General features: G+C 35.2%; 3 protein-coding genes across 4 annotated transcripts; 1 reads left to right on the top strand and 2 right to left on the bottom strand.

Annotated features, from left to right (window-relative positions):
- Positions 1-1,243: 1,243 nt before the first annotated feature.
- Positions 1,244-8,928, bottom strand: LOC116413156 (uncharacterized). The gene is made up of 4 exons (XM_031910581.2): positions 8,831-8,928; positions 6,019-6,161; positions 4,768-4,926; positions 1,244-1,989 (listed from the first exon to the last, which is right to left on the bottom strand). Exons 2-4 carry the CDS (start codon positions 6,157-6,159, stop codon positions 1,453-1,455), a joined length of 837 nt encoding a protein of 278 aa, XP_031766441.2. The 5' UTR covers positions 6,160-6,161; positions 8,831-8,928; the 3' UTR covers positions 1,244-1,452.
- A 5,882-nt stretch (positions 8,929-14,810) lies between these two features.
- Positions 14,811-15,450, bottom strand: LOC113510155 (probable small nuclear ribonucleoprotein Sm D1). Its single transcript, XM_026893599.3, has one exon. The coding sequence runs from the start codon at positions 15,350-15,352 to the stop codon at positions 14,975-14,977; it is 378 nt and encodes a 125-aa protein (XP_026749400.1). The 5' UTR covers positions 15,353-15,450; the 3' UTR covers positions 14,811-14,974.
- A 422-nt stretch (positions 15,451-15,872) lies between these two features.
- LOC113510188 (uncharacterized) lies at positions 15,873-21,549 on the top strand. 2 transcript variants are annotated; one of them, XM_052898914.1, is made up of 5 exons: positions 15,873-16,019; positions 18,763-18,856; positions 19,415-19,588; positions 20,824-20,936; positions 21,306-21,549. In XM_052898914.1, exons 1-5 carry the CDS (start codon positions 15,915-15,917, stop codon positions 21,363-21,365), a joined length of 546 nt encoding a protein of 181 aa, XP_052754874.1. In that variant the 5' UTR covers positions 15,873-15,914; the 3' UTR covers positions 21,366-21,549. The 2 variants fall into 2 exon arrangements, with proteins under 2 accessions (XP_052754874.1, XP_026749439.2); XM_026893638.3 differs by lacking the exon at positions 15,873-16,019 and adding an exon at positions 17,669-17,850.
- Positions 21,550-21,650: the final 101 nt, after the last annotated feature.

Genomic DNA, 21,650 nt, shown 5'->3' on the forward strand with positions numbered 1-21,650 from the left:
GGTGCTCTGCCAGCGTATCCCGTTAGCACAGGCGGGGTTAACATACCATTTTCACCCATCAAAAAAAAATTTCCTTATTTAACACAGTTGTGGAACGAATCCACTATGGGGTTTTTCAGGGAATCGCTTGAGAACGGGAAGATAATTTACGAATAAACTAACTTTTGCATACTACTTCATATGCGTGGATGGTACTTCTAAATGGTATATCAATATGAAACACACGCCAGAAACACCTTTTTTTTTTGGATGACTATGAAATGGTAACCCCGCCTGCGCTATGGGTATACACTGGCGGGGCACCAGTGAATGATGATAAGTGAGAATGAAGCAGGTCAGCTAGCCCATTGTGACGAATTCATCAATAATTAACCATGATGGTTTCCAGGGAGAACCGCGTGGAGGTCGGCCTGATAGGGTATATTGCTAGCAATGGAGCAGTCAGACCCCGTTACTAACAATCCCTTTCCCCCCAGTCCAGTCTATTGCTAATGACCATTTTACACTGCACTCATGAAACAACAGTTAGGAATTAGCTTATAATTGGGATCGGTTTACAATAGTTTGCATTGACAAGTTGCACCAATATGCATCTATCAGAACAGTATGGAACCATTTTTTTTTATTGATTATAATGGAATGGTAACCCCGTCTGCGCGGGTGAAAAGGGATTGTTAGTAATGGAGACTGACAATCCTATTGCTAGCAATATACCCAACTAGGTCGACCACCTCGCGGTTCCCCCTGGAACATGAACATTCACGACATAGACATATGATTACACTGTACATTAAAATGTAAATAAATAAAAAAATAGGACCATTCGAACAAAGCAGAACTTCCAAAAGAATTCGTCTAATTTTTTTATGGCTTTAATGTTAAAAATATATTATTAATAAACATTTAGGTACAGGTGTAGATAGGTACCACAGAGTAAGTAATCTACGTCGTTGTACTAGGTACTTAAACACAGTTTAAGTAATTAATACTGGCCAGTATTTTTCTTTCCAAATTTCAAAAAATTGCCTGTTCCGAAATCTGTAGGTATGTACACGTAGTTCTGCATTCAAAAATTTTTTTTTTATTTATTTGGGTAAAAAAACAGTGACAAAATTCAAATAATTCTTTGTAATGTGTCTACCATAGAACAAGAATAGTACATGACATTCTTTTTCGATGGTATCTACGATACTTCTTGTCGTTCGTCGGTGTGTGCATGTTTTTGCGTGCGTACGTGCGACAGTCAGACAGACAAAATTTCTTAAACTTATTGTTTTAACATCTATTGGTCTTATTAACACTCTCCATATTATTATTGTTTTAAATATCTCCCGTATACAGACATCGCCTAGTTATAATTTTATTATAAATTAATAAGATAATTTATTAAAAAGGAAAATAAAAATTATTTAATTCATATATAATTTACTGTAAATAATCACGGAAAATAAATTATTGAGATTCCATAGGCTCTTGGTCGATGGTCGTGAAACTATTGTAAGTGCTAATTGAAGGTTCGCTTGTATCTGGATTTGCCGAGATCGGTTCAGACGCGTTCGACGTATTCCCCCCTTCAGAGAGCCGACTTGATGAAATAAGGTGCACAGGATTTTTTACATTATCTGTGGCCGATATACTACAACTTTTTTCATCTGGAGCAATTCCATCCGACAGTTCCACATTTGAATAATTGTTCCCGCTCTTTTTGTGTTTATGCAACTGGCAATTTGTATATTGACAACCCTTGTTTGCCATAGACAATCTGTAGTGAACCCGATTTCGGGATTTTTTACGATTCGAACGTCTTGTCTTTGGTTTCGATATTCGATTTCTCCCGCGCGTTTTTCGTTTTCTGCTACGATCGTAAGGTTGACTGGACGATTTAGCTTTCCTGTTTGGAAAATGCGATACTTTTTTAGCGCATACCTTGCTTTGGCTCATACTAATTAACTGGGTCATCTGACTTCTTTTCGCGCCATTTACTGTCACCTTGTAACAAAAAGAATGTAATCAATTATAATAAATGGGTACGTACCTACATTTTATCACTTATAATGCCATACAAATTAACAAATTACCTGATGAAAGTATAAATTATCAATATAGACATGACTAACATCGTTAATATCATAAAATAAATGCATACATCTTCAAAAGGGGGGTAAAGAGGTTTCTTCAGGGTCGGCAACGCACGCGTAATACCTCTGGTATTGCAGGTGTTCATAGGCTACGGTAACCACTTACCATCAGGTGGGCCGTATGCTTGTTTGCCACCTCAGTGGTATAAAAAAAAATACTTATTTATTAATCGTTATTTGATCATATTATTATAAAAAAAAAATCTATCACTACAATTGACTTTTTTTTAAACAATTTAAAATAGCAAATAAGCTGACGGCTCACCTGATGGGAAATGGTAACCGTCGCCTATAGACATGAGCAGTACCATGGACATAACCGAGTATACTCTTTCGCCCATGATACCCCCATGCAATGCCATTCCTGAGGACTCGGGTGTTATTCCTCTCTACCCTGTAAATTCAGTGCCATATCCCACCCTTCAAACCGAAACACAGCCACGCAAACAAAACTGCTTCACGGTAGAAACACGAATGGGATAGAGGTGTCCAAGCAAACGACTTTTGTACAAAGTCTCCCTCTGGTAAATACTATATAGACTTAAATACATTTATATATAAGCAAAAAATATATTTATTTACCTAGGTAAATTCCACCACTATTAATAAAGAGTTTTATTTTTATAGTGATTTTATAAAATAATTTTAAAAAGAAGTAATCAATCGACTTCAAAAAAAAGGAGTTTCCGTTTTTTTTTTTATATATATTTGTAACCTTACATCTCCATCAGTTGTAAACCGATTTGGAAAATTCTTTTTGTATCTGAAAGGATATATTACAGATTGATAAATTTATATCGATAATGTAGTTTAGTTTTTAACCTTTCTTTGCATAATGGTAGAAATTTCCACCATAACATTGAATGCCCAAAAATTATATAAAAGAACAAGTTCACTTTAAATTGATCGTGTCTGGATACCTTTTTAATGTCCATTGCAGAAAAAAAAACAGCTGTCAAATTTATTTCTTTAACCATTTTTCCTTTAATTTTGAACATGAATTATATCACCTTGATTTATTTCACTAATAAAAAAAAATCATGCAAAGAAGGGTTAAATTAAAATAACTAGTTTAGCTATAATTAAAGTCTTTTTTTAAACACTATCTTTTTATTATGTTTTTTTATAATTTAATTCAATGGGAATCAAGTTGCACAATGTAAATGTATCTAATTTAATGAATTTCATGTAAGTAGCCAATTTCATTTCGTAAGAACGTGCGAACTGTAAACCGGAGTTGTATTAAACGTTTTTTTTATTATTTAGCCACTTGACTATTTACTTATTGTTATACATTATAGGTATATAAGGGTATCACTTGAATGCTTGAATGTGACCGAGTTCTTCTTTTTTTTTTATTACGCAACTTAAAATGGCAAACAAGCTGACATCTGATGGAAAGTGGTAACCGTCGCCTATAGACATGAGCAGTACCATAGACATAACAGAGTATACTGTTTCGCCCATGATACCTTCCATACGTTGCCATTCCTGAGGACTCAGGTGTTATTCCTCTGTACCCAGTAAATTCACTGCCATATCCCACCTTTCAAACCGAAACATAGCCATGCAAACACAACTGCTTCATGATAGAAAAAGTGACCTCTGACTGCCTCTTTTCTAATGATATTTGTTATTATTTAGATTAAATTAAAATATTAAATATTAGTAAATGACAGAATGACAGACAGTGTGACAGATAAACACACACAATTAATTTTACTCATGTATTTATATTTCTTTTTGTCAAGTAATCTCGCGGCTGGATTTTGGCCACAGCAGAATTGCAGTGTTTTGCTCTTTTGAGGGCAAAGCAATAAACTGAGTTGTAACTATTTTGTGTTACTGTGGCACATTCAAGAAATGGAAAAATTATGTTATTTCATTTATGGAAATTCCTTTTTTTTTTTTTTGTATATGTATTCTTTAATCTCTTTTTTTCCTTTGTATCACTGTGATTATTTCTTGTAATTGTTTATATTTATAATAAGTTTACTATTGTAATCTTTTGGAGGAAACAATAAAGAGTATCTATCTATCTATCTGTTGTTATTTGTGTGCTGTAAGTAATGCAAATAAATTATATATCTATTCTACCTACATCAGTAAAATATGGAGTCATATTGCAATACTGCTAACACACGTGTGAAGTGTCGCCCTCTAGTGTCGCGTTTCTGGGCCGCTTTTATTAAAAATTATTTCTACATCAAGAAAGAGAGAGAAGAAGCCTAAATCCAATTTTTGAACGGGTGATAATGGAATGGTAACTCCAGTGAGGGGTGATAGGTGAGAATGAAAAGGTAGATCAGTTAGCTCATCGTGATGAATACACTTGGAACTCAGCACGATGGTTTTTAAAAGGGGTCGCATGGAGGTCGACCTAACAAGATATATCGTTAGCAAAGGGACTAATCGGGAGGAGGCTTATGTCCAATAGTGGACGGATAATGGCTAAAATTATGATGATGAATGGGACCAGTACGCACCACGCAATTCCGTACATGTAACAAAGCCATACACACTCAGCTGCTTCTCGACACACGAATGGGACAGAAGTACTCGAGCAGACGACTTTTGTACAGTCTCCACCTCTGGCACCGATAAATTTAGAAATATTAAAAAAAATTACCTTGGCACAGGAGCGACGTTTGTTTAACTCATCATGCATCTTAGGGTACGTTTCGTTGTGTCTGGATACTCTGCTTAGACGGTCACGGCTCTGCCGACCGCACGCCTCGTGTTCGCCGTGATGCTCTGAGCTGAACTGCTCGGCAGCATTCGGTACCTTCTGAAATCATTTTTATGCAAATTGTAATGACATGTTAACGGCCTGCCTGATGGAAAGTGGTGGGAGGAGAGATTGTTAGTTACAGACAGCAAATTTACATGAAATTATATTTGATATATATTTTTTTACAACATTACTATTTGCGAGCTGCACGATGGTAGGAAGTGGCCGTAGGAATCGTATTGAACGATTCCTCTGAGCACAACCCTTTGTATAAGCGGTGAAACACGCAGAGTGAGGCAAAATCTCTCCTAAGACTTAAGGGTTCGATACCGCTTGCAAGCCTAGGACTATCGACAATTCTCATAGCTCGTCGTTGCAACGAGTCGAAATTGTTATTTTAATGCTTAATTCAATTGACATTTATACTTATTAATTTTTAAATTTTGCATGCCTAATTATGGCCAAATATGTGGACTCACCAGAGGGAGACTTTGTACAAAAGTCGATTGCTTGGGTTCCTCTGTCCCATTCGTGTTTCTACTGTGAAGCAGTTGTGTTTGTATGGCTGTGTTTCGGTTTGAAGGGTGGGATATGGCGTGAATTTACAGGGTACAGACGAATAACACCTGAGTCCTCAGGAATGGCAACGCATGGCGGATATCATGGACGAAACAGTATACTCTGTTATGTCCATGGTACTGCTCATGTCTATAGACGACGGTTACCACTTTCCATCAGGTGGGCCGTCAGCGTGTTTGCCATTCTAAGTTGTATAAAAAAAAAACTTATACGTATTGTTAGCATCTATATACTTACCATGTTTTTTGTAAATAAATATTTACTCATTTAAATAAATATTTATTCGTTCGTTTGTTCATCCACTTATTCATTTGTTCGTTTATTCATTGCGACCAGGTCGAACTCCACGCGGTCCCCTCTGGAAACTATCACAGTTAATTCCTGACAGATTCATCATGATAGGCTAACTGGCCTGTTTTCATTCTCATCTATCACCCTTCACTGGTGTCCCATCAGCGTATACCGTTAGCCCAGGCGAGGTTGCCATTCCATTTTCACCCATCAAAACCCCCTAAGGGGGAAGCCTATGATCAACAGTAGACAGTGAATGGTTGATACCATCATCGTTACCTGAGTCGGCTTCATATTCCTCATCGGTTCTGGTCCATCTTCATTCACAATTCGGCACATTACGTCCAGTACATGATTGGATCGGCCAGTACTCCGTTCGGAGTATCCACGCACGGTCTTGTTGTCTTTGCTTTTTGTCATATCTGGCGGGAAACGAAATAAGAACTATTTTTTTTTAATTCAAAATTAGAACCATGATCTGAGATAAAACTTATCCGAACTATATCTTTATTCATATGATCCTAGCATAGAATGTGCCACCCCCTCCTTTCTTGTGGGTGTCGTAAGAGGCGGCTAAGGTAACTTAATAGCCAAGGAATGGATAGCAGCGACCCTCTTAAAACATCAAAGCCTGCGGTAGCAATAAATAGCGTAAATACGTAATCTTTTGTAATGGGGTAGGTAAGTAATGGGGGTTAGCAACCCTATTACTAGCAATATACCTTATCAGGTCGACCTCCTCACGGTTTCCCCTGGAAACCATCGTGATTGGTTCATTGGTGAATTTATCACGATGGGCTGACTGACCTGCTTCATCTTCACTTATCATCCGTCACTGGCGCCCCGCCAGTGTATATCGATAGTGCAGGCGGGGTTACCATTCCATTATAATCTATTAAAATAGACACAGTTCTAGGGGGGAGGGGATTGCTAATAATGCGGACTACCTACTAGTTTCACTGCTAACAATATACCCTGTCAGTTCTACTTGGTCCCCCCTGGAAAGAGGGAGACTTTGTACAAAAGTCGATTGCTTGGGTACCTCTGTCCAATTTGTGTTTCTACCGTGAAGCAGTTGTGTTTGCATAGCTGTGTTTCGGTTTGAAGGATGGGATATGGCGTGAATTTACTGGGTACAGAGGAATAGCACCTGAGTCCTCAGGAATAGCAACGCATGGGGGTTATCATGGGCGAAACAGTATACTCTGTTATGTCCATGGTACTGATCATGTCTATAGGCGACGGTTACCACTTACCATCAGGTGGGCCGTCAGCTTGTTTGCCATTCTACGTTGTATAAAAAAAAAGACCATTGTGATGAATTCCATAATATAGGAAATTGGTAGTAGCCCTCACTGGTATTAAGCAACGCCGGGATCAGGATCAGTGTTAAGGAAGACCAGGACTAGGAGTCTGGTTACCTACACTAGTTAATATTAGTCAGTTAGCGAGTTCAGGCAATGTTCATAGTATTTTAAGACAAAAGGGTAATCTGTCATTTTTTATTCTATTATTATTATTTTTTATTTTACATTGACAAGCGCTGCTGGAATGCATATCGCCTGCCATTGTACCAAGGAGGTTCTTAACAATCCATGTTTATTATCATATATTCACGTTGGGCCAACTGACCTGCTTTTTCATTCTCACCTACCATCCCCCACAGATGGTGACGCATTACCATTCTATTATCGTCCATTAAAAAAACACCTTAGTTCTAATTAATGGCAACACATGAAGAGTATCATGGGCGACAGAGTGCACTCTGTTATGTCCATGGTACTGTTAATATCTATAGGTGACGGTGACCATTTACCATCAGGTGGGCCGTCAGCTTATTTGCTATTCTAAGTTGCAAAAGAAAAATAAAAAAAAAACGATAATTACTGATTCTCACGGGAGAAGCTACGGGATACAGCTAGCTGTCAAATAATTCTAATATTATAAATATGAAACTTCGCTCGAATACCTAGTTAACGGATTATAAGTAGTATTTGCTTGGGTACCTCTGTCCCATTCGTGTTTCAACCGTGAAGCAGTTGTGTTTGCATGCTGTGTTTCAGTTTGAAGGGTGTGAAATTACTGGGTACAGAGGAATAACACCTGAGTCCTCTGGAATGGCAACGCATGGGGGGTATCATGGGCGAAACAGTATACTCTGCTATGTCCATGCTACTGCTCATGTCTATAGGCGACGGTTACCACTTTCCATCAGGTGGGCCGTCCATCAGCTTGTTTGCCATTCTGTTGTATCAAAAAGAAATTTTTTTTACAACACAGGGGGCAAACGAGCATGCGGCTCACCTGATGGTAAGTAACTACCGCCGCCCATGGTCACCCACAACACCTACGGCATTACAGGTGTGCTGCCGGCCTTTTAAAAAGGAATATGCTCTTTTCTTGAAGGGTATGTTGTCGTATCGGTTCGGAAATACTGCTGCTGGAAGTTGATTCCAAAGAGTGGTTGTACGTGGGAGAAAGTGCCTTGAAAAACGCACGGTGGAGGACCGCCACTCGTCCAGATGGTTGGGATGAAATTTTAGTCTATGGCGGGTTGTACGATGGTGAAAATCTGCAGCAGGTATCAATCCGAACAATTCTTCAGAGCACTCCCCATGATAAATTCGGTAGAAGATGCACAGAGATGCAACATCTCTACGCAGTTTCAGTGGGTCGAACCGGACAGTAAGACGCCGATCGTCAACAATTCGAGCTGCCCGACTTTGAATGCGGTCTAATGGAAGGAGTTGGTAAAGTGGCGCTCCTGCCCACAGGTGAGAACAGTATTCCATGTATATAATCGTGTGATCCCGGCATAGAATGGGCTACCCCTTCCTTTCCCGTGAGTGTCGCAAAAATCGACTAAAGGAGGGCGAGGGATGAGCAGCAGCGTCCCTCATAAAACATCTATACAGCCCGACTGCGATTGTCAATTCGCCTGCCAAGCGTGGCAAGTACTGACAAAACCCCCCAAGGGGGAGCTAAGTTCAGCAGTGGACAGTTACAAGGCTGATATGGTAATTATAAAGTAGGTATAATGATACATACAGACAATGCCGCGGAAAACAATTAGTATATAGAATAAACTTACTGTTTCTTTGAAATTTCTATTTTGCTACTAATTTTTACATAGTATTTTTAAATATTTTACTATTTTAAATCACATCGTGACGGATTATGCCAACGAGAATTCAGTGACTTCTTTTTTAAAAAGAGAAGTTTAGGTACATGTTTTTTTTCTCGATGACAACCGGTTAGTTGGCCAGTTTTATACATCGTGTCGTGTAAAAGGCACATAAACTCGAAAATTGTTATATTTTTACAAGTAATATTCAAAGCGAATCACAATCGTAACAAACAATTCCGCGTTGTCCCGTCGTGTACGAGTATTTATAAGTGTCCGACCGAACTTTCGGTTTCGGCTAGTTTCAGCCAAAAATTCTAATTTTGGTTTCGGCTAAAAATTTGCCGAAAATTTGTTACATACTTCAATTTTTATATATTTATTTATTCATCAGTACAAATATGTGTACATGGCGGACTTAATGCTAAAAGCATTCTCTCCCAGTCAACCATAGGCAAGTGTCAGAATACTCGAATGCGGTACTACTAATTATTGATATACATACATACATTTAATCAGTGTTTATTATTACCCTTTAACTATCTGTGTGTTTGTGTAAATAATTGTGTAAAAAATACACTAGATTTCAGTATAGAACAGAAATTTTAAATATGTTTCAGTAAGATTCGGTTATAGTTTCGGCCGAAATTGAGACCAAGCCCGAAATTTTGGTTGTAAAACCTGTTTCGGTCGGACACTAGCATTTATGTATACTCAAGTATTATTATTGAAAGAGGGGCTTTTTCAGGCAGAAAAATCTGTAACACTGCAACCTTTCCATGATCTTTTGTGCTCGCCCCTTTTTAAAGTTCGCTGCTAATTCCTATCAGCGATAGGAATTTTAAGATGTTCTTTGCAGCGATGTTTTTTATCTCCTCAGGATACAGAGTGTGTTTTCCAAAGGAGATATATCGTGTATGTACGAGTGGGCTACAGCGACACATTCAGTGCTGCGGCGTTTCTACCTCATTGTGACAAAATCTGCAAACACTTTTTGGGCATAAGCCTAGTTGGGCCATATGCTTGTTTAGTTTGCAGTGTCCAATGAGGGCCTTTGTTAATACACATTATTTTTACTCAAAAGAATTAATTTCTTAGAGTGATTTTCTGAAAACCCCTTAATTAGGACTTTTGCGTATTTTTTTATTTATTTATTTCTTATTGCATTCCATAATATAATTAGTAGATAACATTTCAATTATGGACCCTGTTGGGCACAGCAAGTAGGAGAGAGGAGGACAACACTTTTTTCACTTTCGAAATAGTCTAAGGATCTGTTACAATATTATCTAGTCATTGAAATTGTATCACGATAGGTACGTATTTTCTTATTATTATTATTATTCATTATTTAAGTATTGGTGTGTATCTATTCATATCGTAATTGTTATTAGTGTTATATAGTTATTTAATATATTCTGTAGTTTATAATTATTTATATTCATATTGTAAAATTAATCAATAAATAGTTTAATAATAAAATTTCAGCGATGTCAGTTTTAGCTATGTCTTAAATCATTATCAGTTCATAATTAGTTATTTATTTATAAATTACAAGATAAATTCTGCTTGTCATTCAAGTATTCGTCAATAGTATAGTAGCATTTAGTAATTAATAACTTTTTAAGACTTCCTACAAAAATATTGTCATTTTCTTCATTTTTTAGTGTTTCTGGCAATCTGTTATATATTTTTATTGATGACACAAAGGGACCAGCGGAATACATAGCCAGCAAAGTTGATGAGAGGAGCAGTCTATCTCTGTGTCTTAAATTATACATTGCGCATTTTTCTTAGCGTGTTTTATAGAAATTAGGATATTTACTCAATGTATAAGGGAATAAGGGGTGATGTATACTCAAAATACAGTTCTTCAAATTAAACTAAAAGTTCACCGTTCCCGCCATTTTTCTACCTCAATTTTTTTTTTCAGGTCTTTATTTTTACGACCATTTCCGCAAGCGTCATGTATAAAAAGCTCGTACTTAGTACTTAGACATGGGTAAAACACTCAGCCGTGTCACCACGGATAGGGATTAACAATATATTATTTATTGTGATTATTTTGACACGATGAACCACCTGATTTTTTACGGGTTGGGGGGGGGGGGCGGGAAGGGATTGTTAGTAATGCGGACTACCAGTCCCATTGCGAGCAATGTACCCTGGCAGGTCAACCTCCATGTGGTCTCCCTCGAAAACCATCGTACTGAATTTCAGATGTATTCGTCCCGCCCCCGCAAGCATATACCGTTAGCGCGCGCGGGGTTACCATTACATTATCATCAATTTAAAAAAAAATACCTTGCTTTCATCTATCATCCATCACTGGTACCCCACCAGCGTATACCATTAGCGCAGGCGGGGTTACCAAACTGTTATTATGCATTTAAAAAAAGTACACCATTTTGTAAATGGAACAAGTGGGCTGAGATCTCCCCACGCGAAGAATCGAATGGTGTCGAGAAGACACTCGGGTCACGGTCGAATGTGAAAGTGAGCCCATGGCTTGGCACTTTTTTTATATACTGTGGGATATTTCTGTGGGACCAATTTGTATAAGGGTACACAAATTGATTTACAACTGTCATGAAATATAAAAAAATATATATAACAGAACTGTCAACCTCTTTTTTCTGAAGTTGTCTGATAAAGAGGAAAGATTTGGATTTCTATTTGTTTGTTTGTAATGTAAAAGATTCAAAAACTATTATACTTAACCGTTTTTTTTTTATACCACTGAGGTGGCAAAGCACCTGATGGTAAGTGGTTACCGTAGCCTATGAACACCTGCAATACCAGAGGTATTACGCATGCATTGCCGACCCTGAAGAAACCTCTTTAGCCCCCCTTTGAAGAACCCCATGCTGTAGTCTCTTGGGAAAACCTCGGCAGGGAGCTCATTCCAAAACCTGAGTGTTCGTGGGAGGAAACATCTCTGAAACCGCGCAGTACGCGACCATTGAGGTTGTAGGACATGAGGATGAACTCCCTGCCGACGGCGAGCCGTACGATGGTAGAAAGTGGCTGTGGGCATCATATTGAACAATTCCTCTGAGCACAATCCATTGTACAGGCGGTAGAACACGCAGATATTTTCTAAATATTTTCATCTAAATTATTAGAAATTAATGTAGACTTTATTGTCGTATTGTCTCGGCATAGAATGGGCCACGCCTTTCTTTCCCATGAATGTCGTAAGAGGCGACATAGGAAACTTAACGATCAAAGGATGGGCAACAGCGATCCTCTCATAACATCATCAAAGGGGGGGACAGGAAATTGTTAGCAATGGAGTTTGACAGCCCTATTGCTAGCAATATGTCCTATCAGATCGACCTCCACGTGGTTCCCCCTGGAAATCATCGTGAACAATTCTTGTTGAATTTATCACGATGGCCCAACTGACCTGCTTCATTCTCACATATCACCTCTCACTGATGCTCCGCCGGTGTATACCGATAGAGCGGGTGGGATTACCATTCCATTATCACCCACTAAACTTTACTAAAGCCTAACAGCGGTTGCCAATCCACCTACCAAGCGTGGCAACTACTGGCAAAACCGCCCTTTCGAGGGAGGCCTATGTTTAGCAGTGGACAGTAGACAGCTAACATGATGATGGTGATGATGATAGGCTATGTATTATTTTTGTAAATTCTCTCCACCCATGCGAAGCAGGATTGGATTGCTAGTATGAAAGAAAAAGACAAATTGTTATAGTTTTTATCTTTTTTTATTCTTTCTTTAACACAAGAGAAATAGAATATGTAATTAGGTAAGTGCCTACACTAATCTGTAAGTTTTTAATAGTATGTTACAAGTAGTAGAATGGAAGGAAATTGTTAGTAATGGAGACTAAGATTCCCATTGCTAGCTATATACCTAATCAGGTCGACCTCCATGCGGTTCCTCTTAGAAACTATCATGGTTAATTCCTGATGAATTCATCATGACGAGCTAACTGACCTGTTTTCATTTTCATTGATCACCTTTCACTGGTGCCCCGCCAGCGTATACCTTTAGCGCAGGCGGGGTTACCATACCATTATCACCTATAAAAAAAATTTTAGACAATACTAATTTATCTAAATACTTATTGAACTTATTTATAAAAACTAAAAAGTTCTAGAAACCTATTTTAAACAATTAGGCTGATTTGTCACTTTTTAAATTAGCTAAATTCCTAATTTAAAATAAAAGAAAGAAGTCAAACAGTTAAATAGCTAAAATAGGTTTTTTTTTTATTATTGTTAGGGAGGCAAACGAGTACACGGTCCACCTGATGGAAAGCGGCTACCGTCGCCAATGAACACTTGCAACACGAGAGGAGTCGCTTGTGCTTTACTGACCTTTTAATGTTTATAGGCACGTTCATAAGATTTATTATGGCTATAAGTAGTACTAAGTACTAGAGGAGCACTAACAGGATCAGAACAAAATCTGTTGTATTTATGTATAAAATAAACATAGCAATACTGAATATACTGTAACATACATGCATTGGTAAACATTTGTATTTGAGTGTCTTGTGATGAATGTCTGCATTGTACTTTTCCTTTTTTGCGCAAACCAATTTTGTACTTTTATAATAATAAAAAACCTGTTATTAGCCTTAATATTTTAAATACTTGTATGTAAATCTTAACTGTAACGCCGTTGGTTTCTAATAAATAAATAAATAAATATAAGAGGTTTGTTTTTTATAAATAAAACAGTTAATAATTAAAAATTAAAGCAGTTTAATAACCCCACATTACAGTTTACAATAAAACACATCCGGATCATCAATTAGACAGTATGGGCCCTAAAAAAAATATTTTTGAGATTTTTTTTTTAAATGAAAATTACAAATGTAAATATTAATGTTTTTTTTTTGTCATACTTTATTATATCTTGTAACATGTTTCAAGTAGTATATGTAGGTTATTATTAAAAAAGTTTTTTTGCAAGCTACACTTTTTTATTACAAAATGGGTTTGCACTTGATCTTACCTTATCTGATTGTAACTGATAAGATTGCATTGCAAAACATGCATTGTCTAGAGGTCGTGACACAATTAAACTAGCCCTGCAACTATACGAAATATCTTTACTAGCTGACCGCAGTAAATGCTTTTGCTTTTGACCCTATCGGTCATTTACTGGGATAGTAACTATCTAACCTAACCTGTTTTTCAAAGACAGAATTGTTTTTATACCAGAGCGAACAATTACAAAATTTTATTAAAATGGATTGAACACTTTTAGAGATTAGCATGGACAAACATTGTTGCACAGGATTTTTATATTATACATTGGAGTTAATTCTGAGGTGTCATTTCTTTAAATTTATCTGTAAAATTTAAATTTAATATTGTAGTGAAATCTTTATACTATTATAAACTAAATTTGTAAGATATTTAAGTCAAATATATTGTAAATTTTGTTTATGATGCTCCATGAAAAAATAAATTCATGAAACTATGAAATTTAAATATTAAGAGATTAAGAGAGAAGTTGCATTACAGTATCAGCCCCTTTATTATCGTTTATACAATGGTTATTAATGATTAAGTTTGGTCAGTAAGTAGGCTAGGGCAATAGATATAGAAAACAATAAGTCTATAGGTGTTCTTATACATTTGTAAACAAATATTTAGGTATATTTATCATCTAAATATATACGATAATACTGTACACACCCAAACAAATGTAAACCATAGACAGTATTTTTTTGTTTTTATAATTATTACAAGACCAAAGAAAAAGTTGAATAAATAAAGAATAATAGCTCAACCTAATGTTAATGTATTAAAGTATAGGAAATTTTGTTAAAAAACAAAAATTAAGTATATTGATTTTATATCAATTTATTATAAAAAAAAAAAAAAACATTATTCTTACTGTTGATTTTAAATTATATTTCTTTATAAGTTTTAAAGGAAACTAATTAAATTAAACACAGTTTTAATACAAATGTACACTGTATTGTAGAGAAACATACATTCTGTTCAGATGAACTTTTTAATTACTCAACATGAAATCACCAGACACTTACAATAGAGTCTAACTTATGAATACGACTTCAAACTCATCACAAATTTTTGGAATTGGATTTATGAGATACACTTATCGCCGTCCACGACCTCGGCCTCCGCGGCCGCCTCTTGGCCCTCCGCGACCACCACGGCCTCTGCCTCGTCCTCCCCTCGTACCCCCTCTTGGGAAGCCCTCGCGTTTACCGCGGCCTTTTGGAGCATCATCGATCAACAACGTCTCTAAAGGCAGACTATCGGGCAATAAAAAGTATCTAATGTTGTTGCCGCGTATACTTAAAGTCTCGAGTTGCAATTCTTCCTTATTTTTCAATGTAACTTTGACCGCTTTCAGATGCGTGTTCATTGCAACATCGACGCCGGTGATCGTTCCGTGAACAACACTGCCATTTTTCAATTCTATTGTCACTGTCTCGTGACTGAGCTTCATTAAAAACCTAACTAGCTTCATTTTTGTGTGTTATTAATAGATTAATTATTAAAAACTCAAGCGGCGTCTATAGTCACAAACTAACCTCAAAACAAATGGCGGGTTCTATGTTGCCAGTAATAAGATTCAAGTTTTCTACTACTTGAAAAATATATAACTTCACCATAGAAGATTAAAATGCTTACTTTCAAACCGTTATCCCAATTATTTGGAGTCGATATAGTATGGTTTTATTCAAATTATACAAAGTTTTAACCTTGGATTATACGGGCAATCGCCTGCCTGACGTCAACCCTCCCTTACATTTATAGAGTAACTTTATATCAACAATATATTATGATTGATAATATAATATATATATATATATATAAAGTATTGTGAGTAGCCAGTAAAAGTTATTGCAGTGCTGGCTGGGTACCTATCAATAAGCAAATGGAAATAAGAGAACAACAAATGACAAAACTCTGTCTAATAGATAAATATTTATTCTTTGTCAAATGTAAATACAAGTCTTCTAGATTAAAAGAATTTAGATATTCTTCCGAATTTTACTTTCTAATTACTTTTTATCATAAAAGTGTAAATGAACCCCGAGGAAAGTTTAAGTCAAGTAGAAGACAATAGAGAGGCGGAGCGAGAAACTGAAGAGAGAACTGTTTGCGCTAGATTGGTGCTTACTCGAGAACAGGTATTTAAAATTATACATCCAAACTAGAACTGATCATGCAGAAAATAATTAACTCTTATGAAATGTTCATAATAGATGACTGTTTTCCCTATAACTAATTCTAATTTGGCTGTAGATTTATAATTATTATTGTTATATATAACTTCATTGTACATTCATATTTAATATAAAAATTTCTAAGTTAAACGTTTCTATTTGTTATGGATAGATACCTAGATACTCTTTATTGTTTCCACCAAAAGATTACAATAGTAAACTTATTCTAGATATTATAATTAATATTTCTAAGTTTAAATTATACTAATAATAAGAATTACAATTAAAATATTCATAACTTTTTCTTACCGCAATTTGGCAAAAGAAAATTAAGTAATAACAAGCAAATACTTGTTACTTTGAAACTACATCATATTTTGGGGGAAATAGATTATTAGTAATATACCCTATCAGGTCAATAATTGTTAGTAATATTAGGCTATTCAGGTCGATTTCCACGCGGTTGCCCCTGAAAACTGTCTTTTTTTTATACTGCAAACTACGGGCAAACAATCTGACGGCCCACCTGATGGAAAGTGGTAACCGTTGCCTATAGACATGAGCAGTACCATGGACATAATAGAGTATACTGTTTTGCCTATGATACCCCCAATGCGTTGCCATTCCTGAGGACTTAGGTGTTATTCCTATGTACCCTGTAAATTCACGCCATATCCCACCCTTCAAACCGAAACACAGCCATGCAAATACAACTGCTTTACGGTTGAAACAGGAATAGGCCAGAGGTACTCAAGCAATCGACTTTTGTACAAAGTCTCCCTCTGGTATTGGTAATAATTGTAAAAATTGTCACGATAGACCAACCGACATTTCTTTAATCCCCGCCTATCATTCACTGGTGTCCCGCCTGTGTATATCGATAGTGCCGGCGGGGTCATTTTTTCATTTTCTCCAAGAACTTCATATTTTGCTTCAGAACTTTTCAAACAAATTTATGCCCTCAAATTAAAAATTTTCAATTATGGCCTAATAAGAATATTACTGCATGATTAAAATTTTAAATCGCTAGCAGAACATTTTTTATATATGTATTTTTAAAATTGCCAGATAATTCCGACGTTGGCATACTTCGTTCTGGGCGCTATTAAAATCAGGTTTAATTATTTCTAATTTATATTACAAAACTGGCACAATCTGTATTATTATTTAAATTGTATTATTAGCTAAAAATTTAATATATTTACTAAAACGTTTATAATAAGATTCTTATTAAATTATTATTGTAATATTAAAATTAAAAAGTAAAGAAGTGTGTGGTAATTTCAGTGGTAAAATAAAGAAGTCGTCATAGTCGTAGAATACTGACGGGTCTTACAAAGATTACATATAAAGATCCGTCAGTATTCTACGACTATGACGAAGTGTTACCATTATTTAAGTATGTATGTATATACGACGTATTTACTGGCAAATTGTATAGTTTATAACTCTAAAATTATATTCTAGTATAACAGAAAGTTGTAAATACAACCCATGTTTGATATAAAAAACAGGTTGTGAATAGAGAATTCACTTAATGTTGCTATCTAAATTAAATTACTACTTATATGGGTATTTATACCTAACCTTATAGATATTATTATTAAATCAATATTGTTGCTAAGCATAGCCTCATAGATTCGGTACAAACACTCGGTGTCACTTTTGTAAAATGGACGATATAAATATATCAGGCACGGCGGTTTTCTCGGATGTAGATAAAGAAAAGAATAAGATCCAAGGACCGCCTGAAGAGCAAGAGGTTAATGCAAAGTTAATTTTTACCGAAGAGCAGGTAATGTATTGTAATTCGGGATATTACAAATATGTACATATTCGTACATTTGAAAATTTCATTTGATTATTGAATATTTCGGGCAAGGGATGGGCAGCAGCGTCCCTTTTAAAACATCTGTAAAAGCCTAACTGCGGTTGCCAACCCGCCTGTGAAGCGTGGTAACTACTGACAAAACTCCCCTTATGGGGAAAATTTATGTCCAGCAGTGGACAGTTAACGGCTGAAATAATATTAAAAAAAAAATATTTCAAGCAGATCAAGTTAGTTGTTTGTTTGTTTGTAAAACTTTATTATATGGCAAACTTATCCCATAAAAGGAATCTCTTCCAGTCAATCCTTGAATGTCTGATAGAAATTGGGAATTGGTGGAAAGAAAAAAAATAGAAAAAAATTATTATTCATATTTTATTTATTCTTAAATAATTATACTAACACATTGCCTTTACTCGCGTATTAACTTCAGTGTTGCCCGACTATTTTGAAACTCGATAAGAGCTTTTTCTATAAGCACGGTTCAACGTTGTGTTGCAAGCTAGCGGCTTGCACACACGAGTAAAACCGATATAAATAATTATAATAAGTATAATTAATAATATAGTATAATCTAAATATAGCATTATTCATAATAATTATAAAATTATACAGCAAAACTTCAAGATTTATCTACGGTTGAGTTTGAGACGATTTCTTTAAACCTATCTGTAAAATTAAGAGTTCAATTTAATCTTTATTACAAGGACCAATAGCAACTAATTTTCTAATAGATATAAACCAAAATTATTATAATTTTAATTTGTTATGGCCCATATAAATGTAATTTCACGAAATTATCGTATTGAATTATTACACTAAGAGACAGATATAGAGAAATGACATCTCAAAATCGGCTATTGTTTTTCTATTTATCAGGAAAATGATTTGCGTCACGCTTTCAATTTGTTGGACTATACTGGTGAAGGAAAAATAAAAGCGGCGGATTTTCGTGTTGTTATCAAAGCTTTAGGTATGTAAGAGATTTCTCTTTTATATAAGAATATTATATAGAATAAATAAGAAACCAATCCAACATGAAAGAAGACGAGCGTATCTAAGCTCTATGATTATACGCTATTATTTTTTTAAATAATCGAAGAGTTAAATTAAAATCAAAATTATTACCCTTCATCAATAAATGTCTATTGAAACGTTAATGTTATAGACTATTAATTTTACAAAAAGGTTAAAAAAGACACAACGCCCTAGCTACACCCTAGTTTTATTAATTAAACCATAAAGTGGGAAACGAAGACATATTTCTATCTTTATATTATGTTTTCAAGTAAATTTCGTTTAAAATATTTTTACATAGTATTTTTTATGACTCTACCGCACAATTTGAAATGTAGTTCTACTTGAAGGTAATAAGCAAAACCATTACAAATCAATGCACAAAGAAAAATTTACGACAAATGACCAAAGATGATATTGAAAAGCTGGCCTTTAAGAATTACAATTTTATTACAAGAAAAAATACATTACTAAATCGTGATGGTGATTTTTATAAAATGTCCATTTGTTTCAGGATACGAACCCACAAAAGAAGAACTTCAGGATATGATCAGTGCGGTAGACAAGGGCGATACGGGAAAACTCAGTTTTGAGAATTTCCAAACTGCTATAATGAGAAAAATTATGTTGCAAGACAGTGATGGAGACATTATGAAGAGTTTTCGACTCTTTGATATGGATGACAGCGGTAAATAATAGTACCTATAAAATAAAGTATGATTTATCCGTCACTAGGTTTATGCATAACCATAGAAAGTCGAATACGAAAGGCTTCTATTCTTGACCTTCTTTTATACGTACTGTTACAACCCTAGCATTTATGGGGGGAAAGGGATTGTTAGTAACGAAGACTGAGAATCCCATTGCTAGCAATATACCCAACCAGGTCGACCTCCTCGCGGTTCCCCCTGGAAACTATCATGGTTAATTCCTGATGAATTCATCATGATGGGCTAACTGGCCTGTTTTCATTCTCATCTATCACCCTTCACTGGTGCTCCGGCAGCGTATCCCGTTAGCGCAGGCGGGGTTACCATACCATTTTCACCCATCAAAAAAAAATAATAATAATAAAAAAAAAAACCCTAGCATTTAGACAATATTATTGCTGAATAGCAATAACATCTATTTTCATTTAAATCAGCAATATTATGCCTATATAAACTCATACAAACTCTAAGTCAGTTAATCGTAATTTAGCTAGCTAAATTACTGCCCAGCAGCTACGGATCTGGTTTCTGCCCGTCGGTGTGGCCAGTAAAATTAACTAGTTATATTTATTATACATACTCAATAAAACTTCGAACCAAGGGTTTTTCGCGTCACGAGTCAAAGTGATTTCAAAATTACTTAAAAGTGCACTGTTAACTGTGTAAATTATTAAATAAATAACTTCGATGTGTGGCAAAAGTCTTTTTTTCATATATGTATATTGAACAAGTGCCCCAAACTAATAGTACATTTGTCTCGCCAACTCTTGTGACGTATATATTTTGATGTAGTAACTGTATTGTTAAAGTAATTCTATCGTTATTTATTGTTTTAAATAAAATGAAAAATCTAACCCTTTAAACCAGAACACAGCTTATCAGTTAAAATGGACAAGATGGAAGTATTACTTGAGAAGATTTCGATATAAAAAGAAATTATATATGTTGGGGGGAAAGGGATTATTAGTAATGGAGACTGAGAATCCCATTGCTAGCAATATAGCCAACCAGGTCGACCTCCTCGCGGTTCCCCCTAGAAACTATCGTGGTTAATTCCTGATGAATTTATCATGATGGGCTAATTGACCTGTTTTCATTCTAATCTATCACCCTTCACTGGTGCTCCGTCAGCGTATCCCGTTAGCGCAGGCGGGGTTACCATACCATTTTCATCCATCAAAAAAAAAATCATATATGTCTAAAATTATTATAGGTTTCATAAGTTTTGAGAATGTGAAACGCGTAACGGAAATATTGGGAACATATTTGACGGACGAAGAAATTGAAGAAATGATAGACGACGCCGATAATGATTTCGATGGATGTGTAAGTCAGATGAATATTATTAAAATACAATATGCAAGTGCAAATAAGCTGATAGTCAATCAATGCTTTTTAGCAGTATGGTAACCCTTGACTAATTTACAGTGTATACCTTATACATATAATAAAAAAATTACAATAATGTATATGGTATACCATATGAATATACATTTAGATCTTATCAATATATTATACATCCGTATGTAGCAATTTCTTATTTACTTCTATGTAAATAACGCTCTAAATAGTATTATAATTATTTTTTATGGACCTAAAATCTATTCAATTTATTTAGAATTTTAAAGTCCAATATCCCCAAAAAAGCAATGCGTTCACTTATTCTTGCTACATTAATTTTAAAAATTGTTTCAGATTTCAGTACAAGAATTTATGAAAATGATTAAGAATTCTGTTCATTTTGTTACTCCGTAGTTACTATAAATGAAAATTCTTCAGTCTTATAAAGGTGCACAAATCTACTATATAGATAATTATTTATTTATGGCAATATCCAAAGCATTTTAAGTCTTTTATAATGCAACTTTACTGTCTAGTTAATAATACTAGAATAATTAATTTTTAAACATTTCTCTATATTAAAATTAATTACATAATATTTGATTAGTTTTATTTTAATAATTCATTGCTTATCTAAAATCAATAAAACACGTAGGTAAAATAGATCCCTGTTTATCTAGTAAAACACCCATTAAAACT

The sequence above is a fragment of the Galleria mellonella genome, unplaced genomic scaffold (genome assembly GCF_026898425.1).
Source record: "Galleria mellonella isolate WM207_F2 unplaced genomic scaffold, CSIRO_AGI_GalMel_v1 utg121, whole genome shotgun sequence".
Lineage (NCBI taxonomy): Eukaryota > Metazoa > Arthropoda > Insecta > Lepidoptera > Pyralidae > Galleria > Galleria mellonella.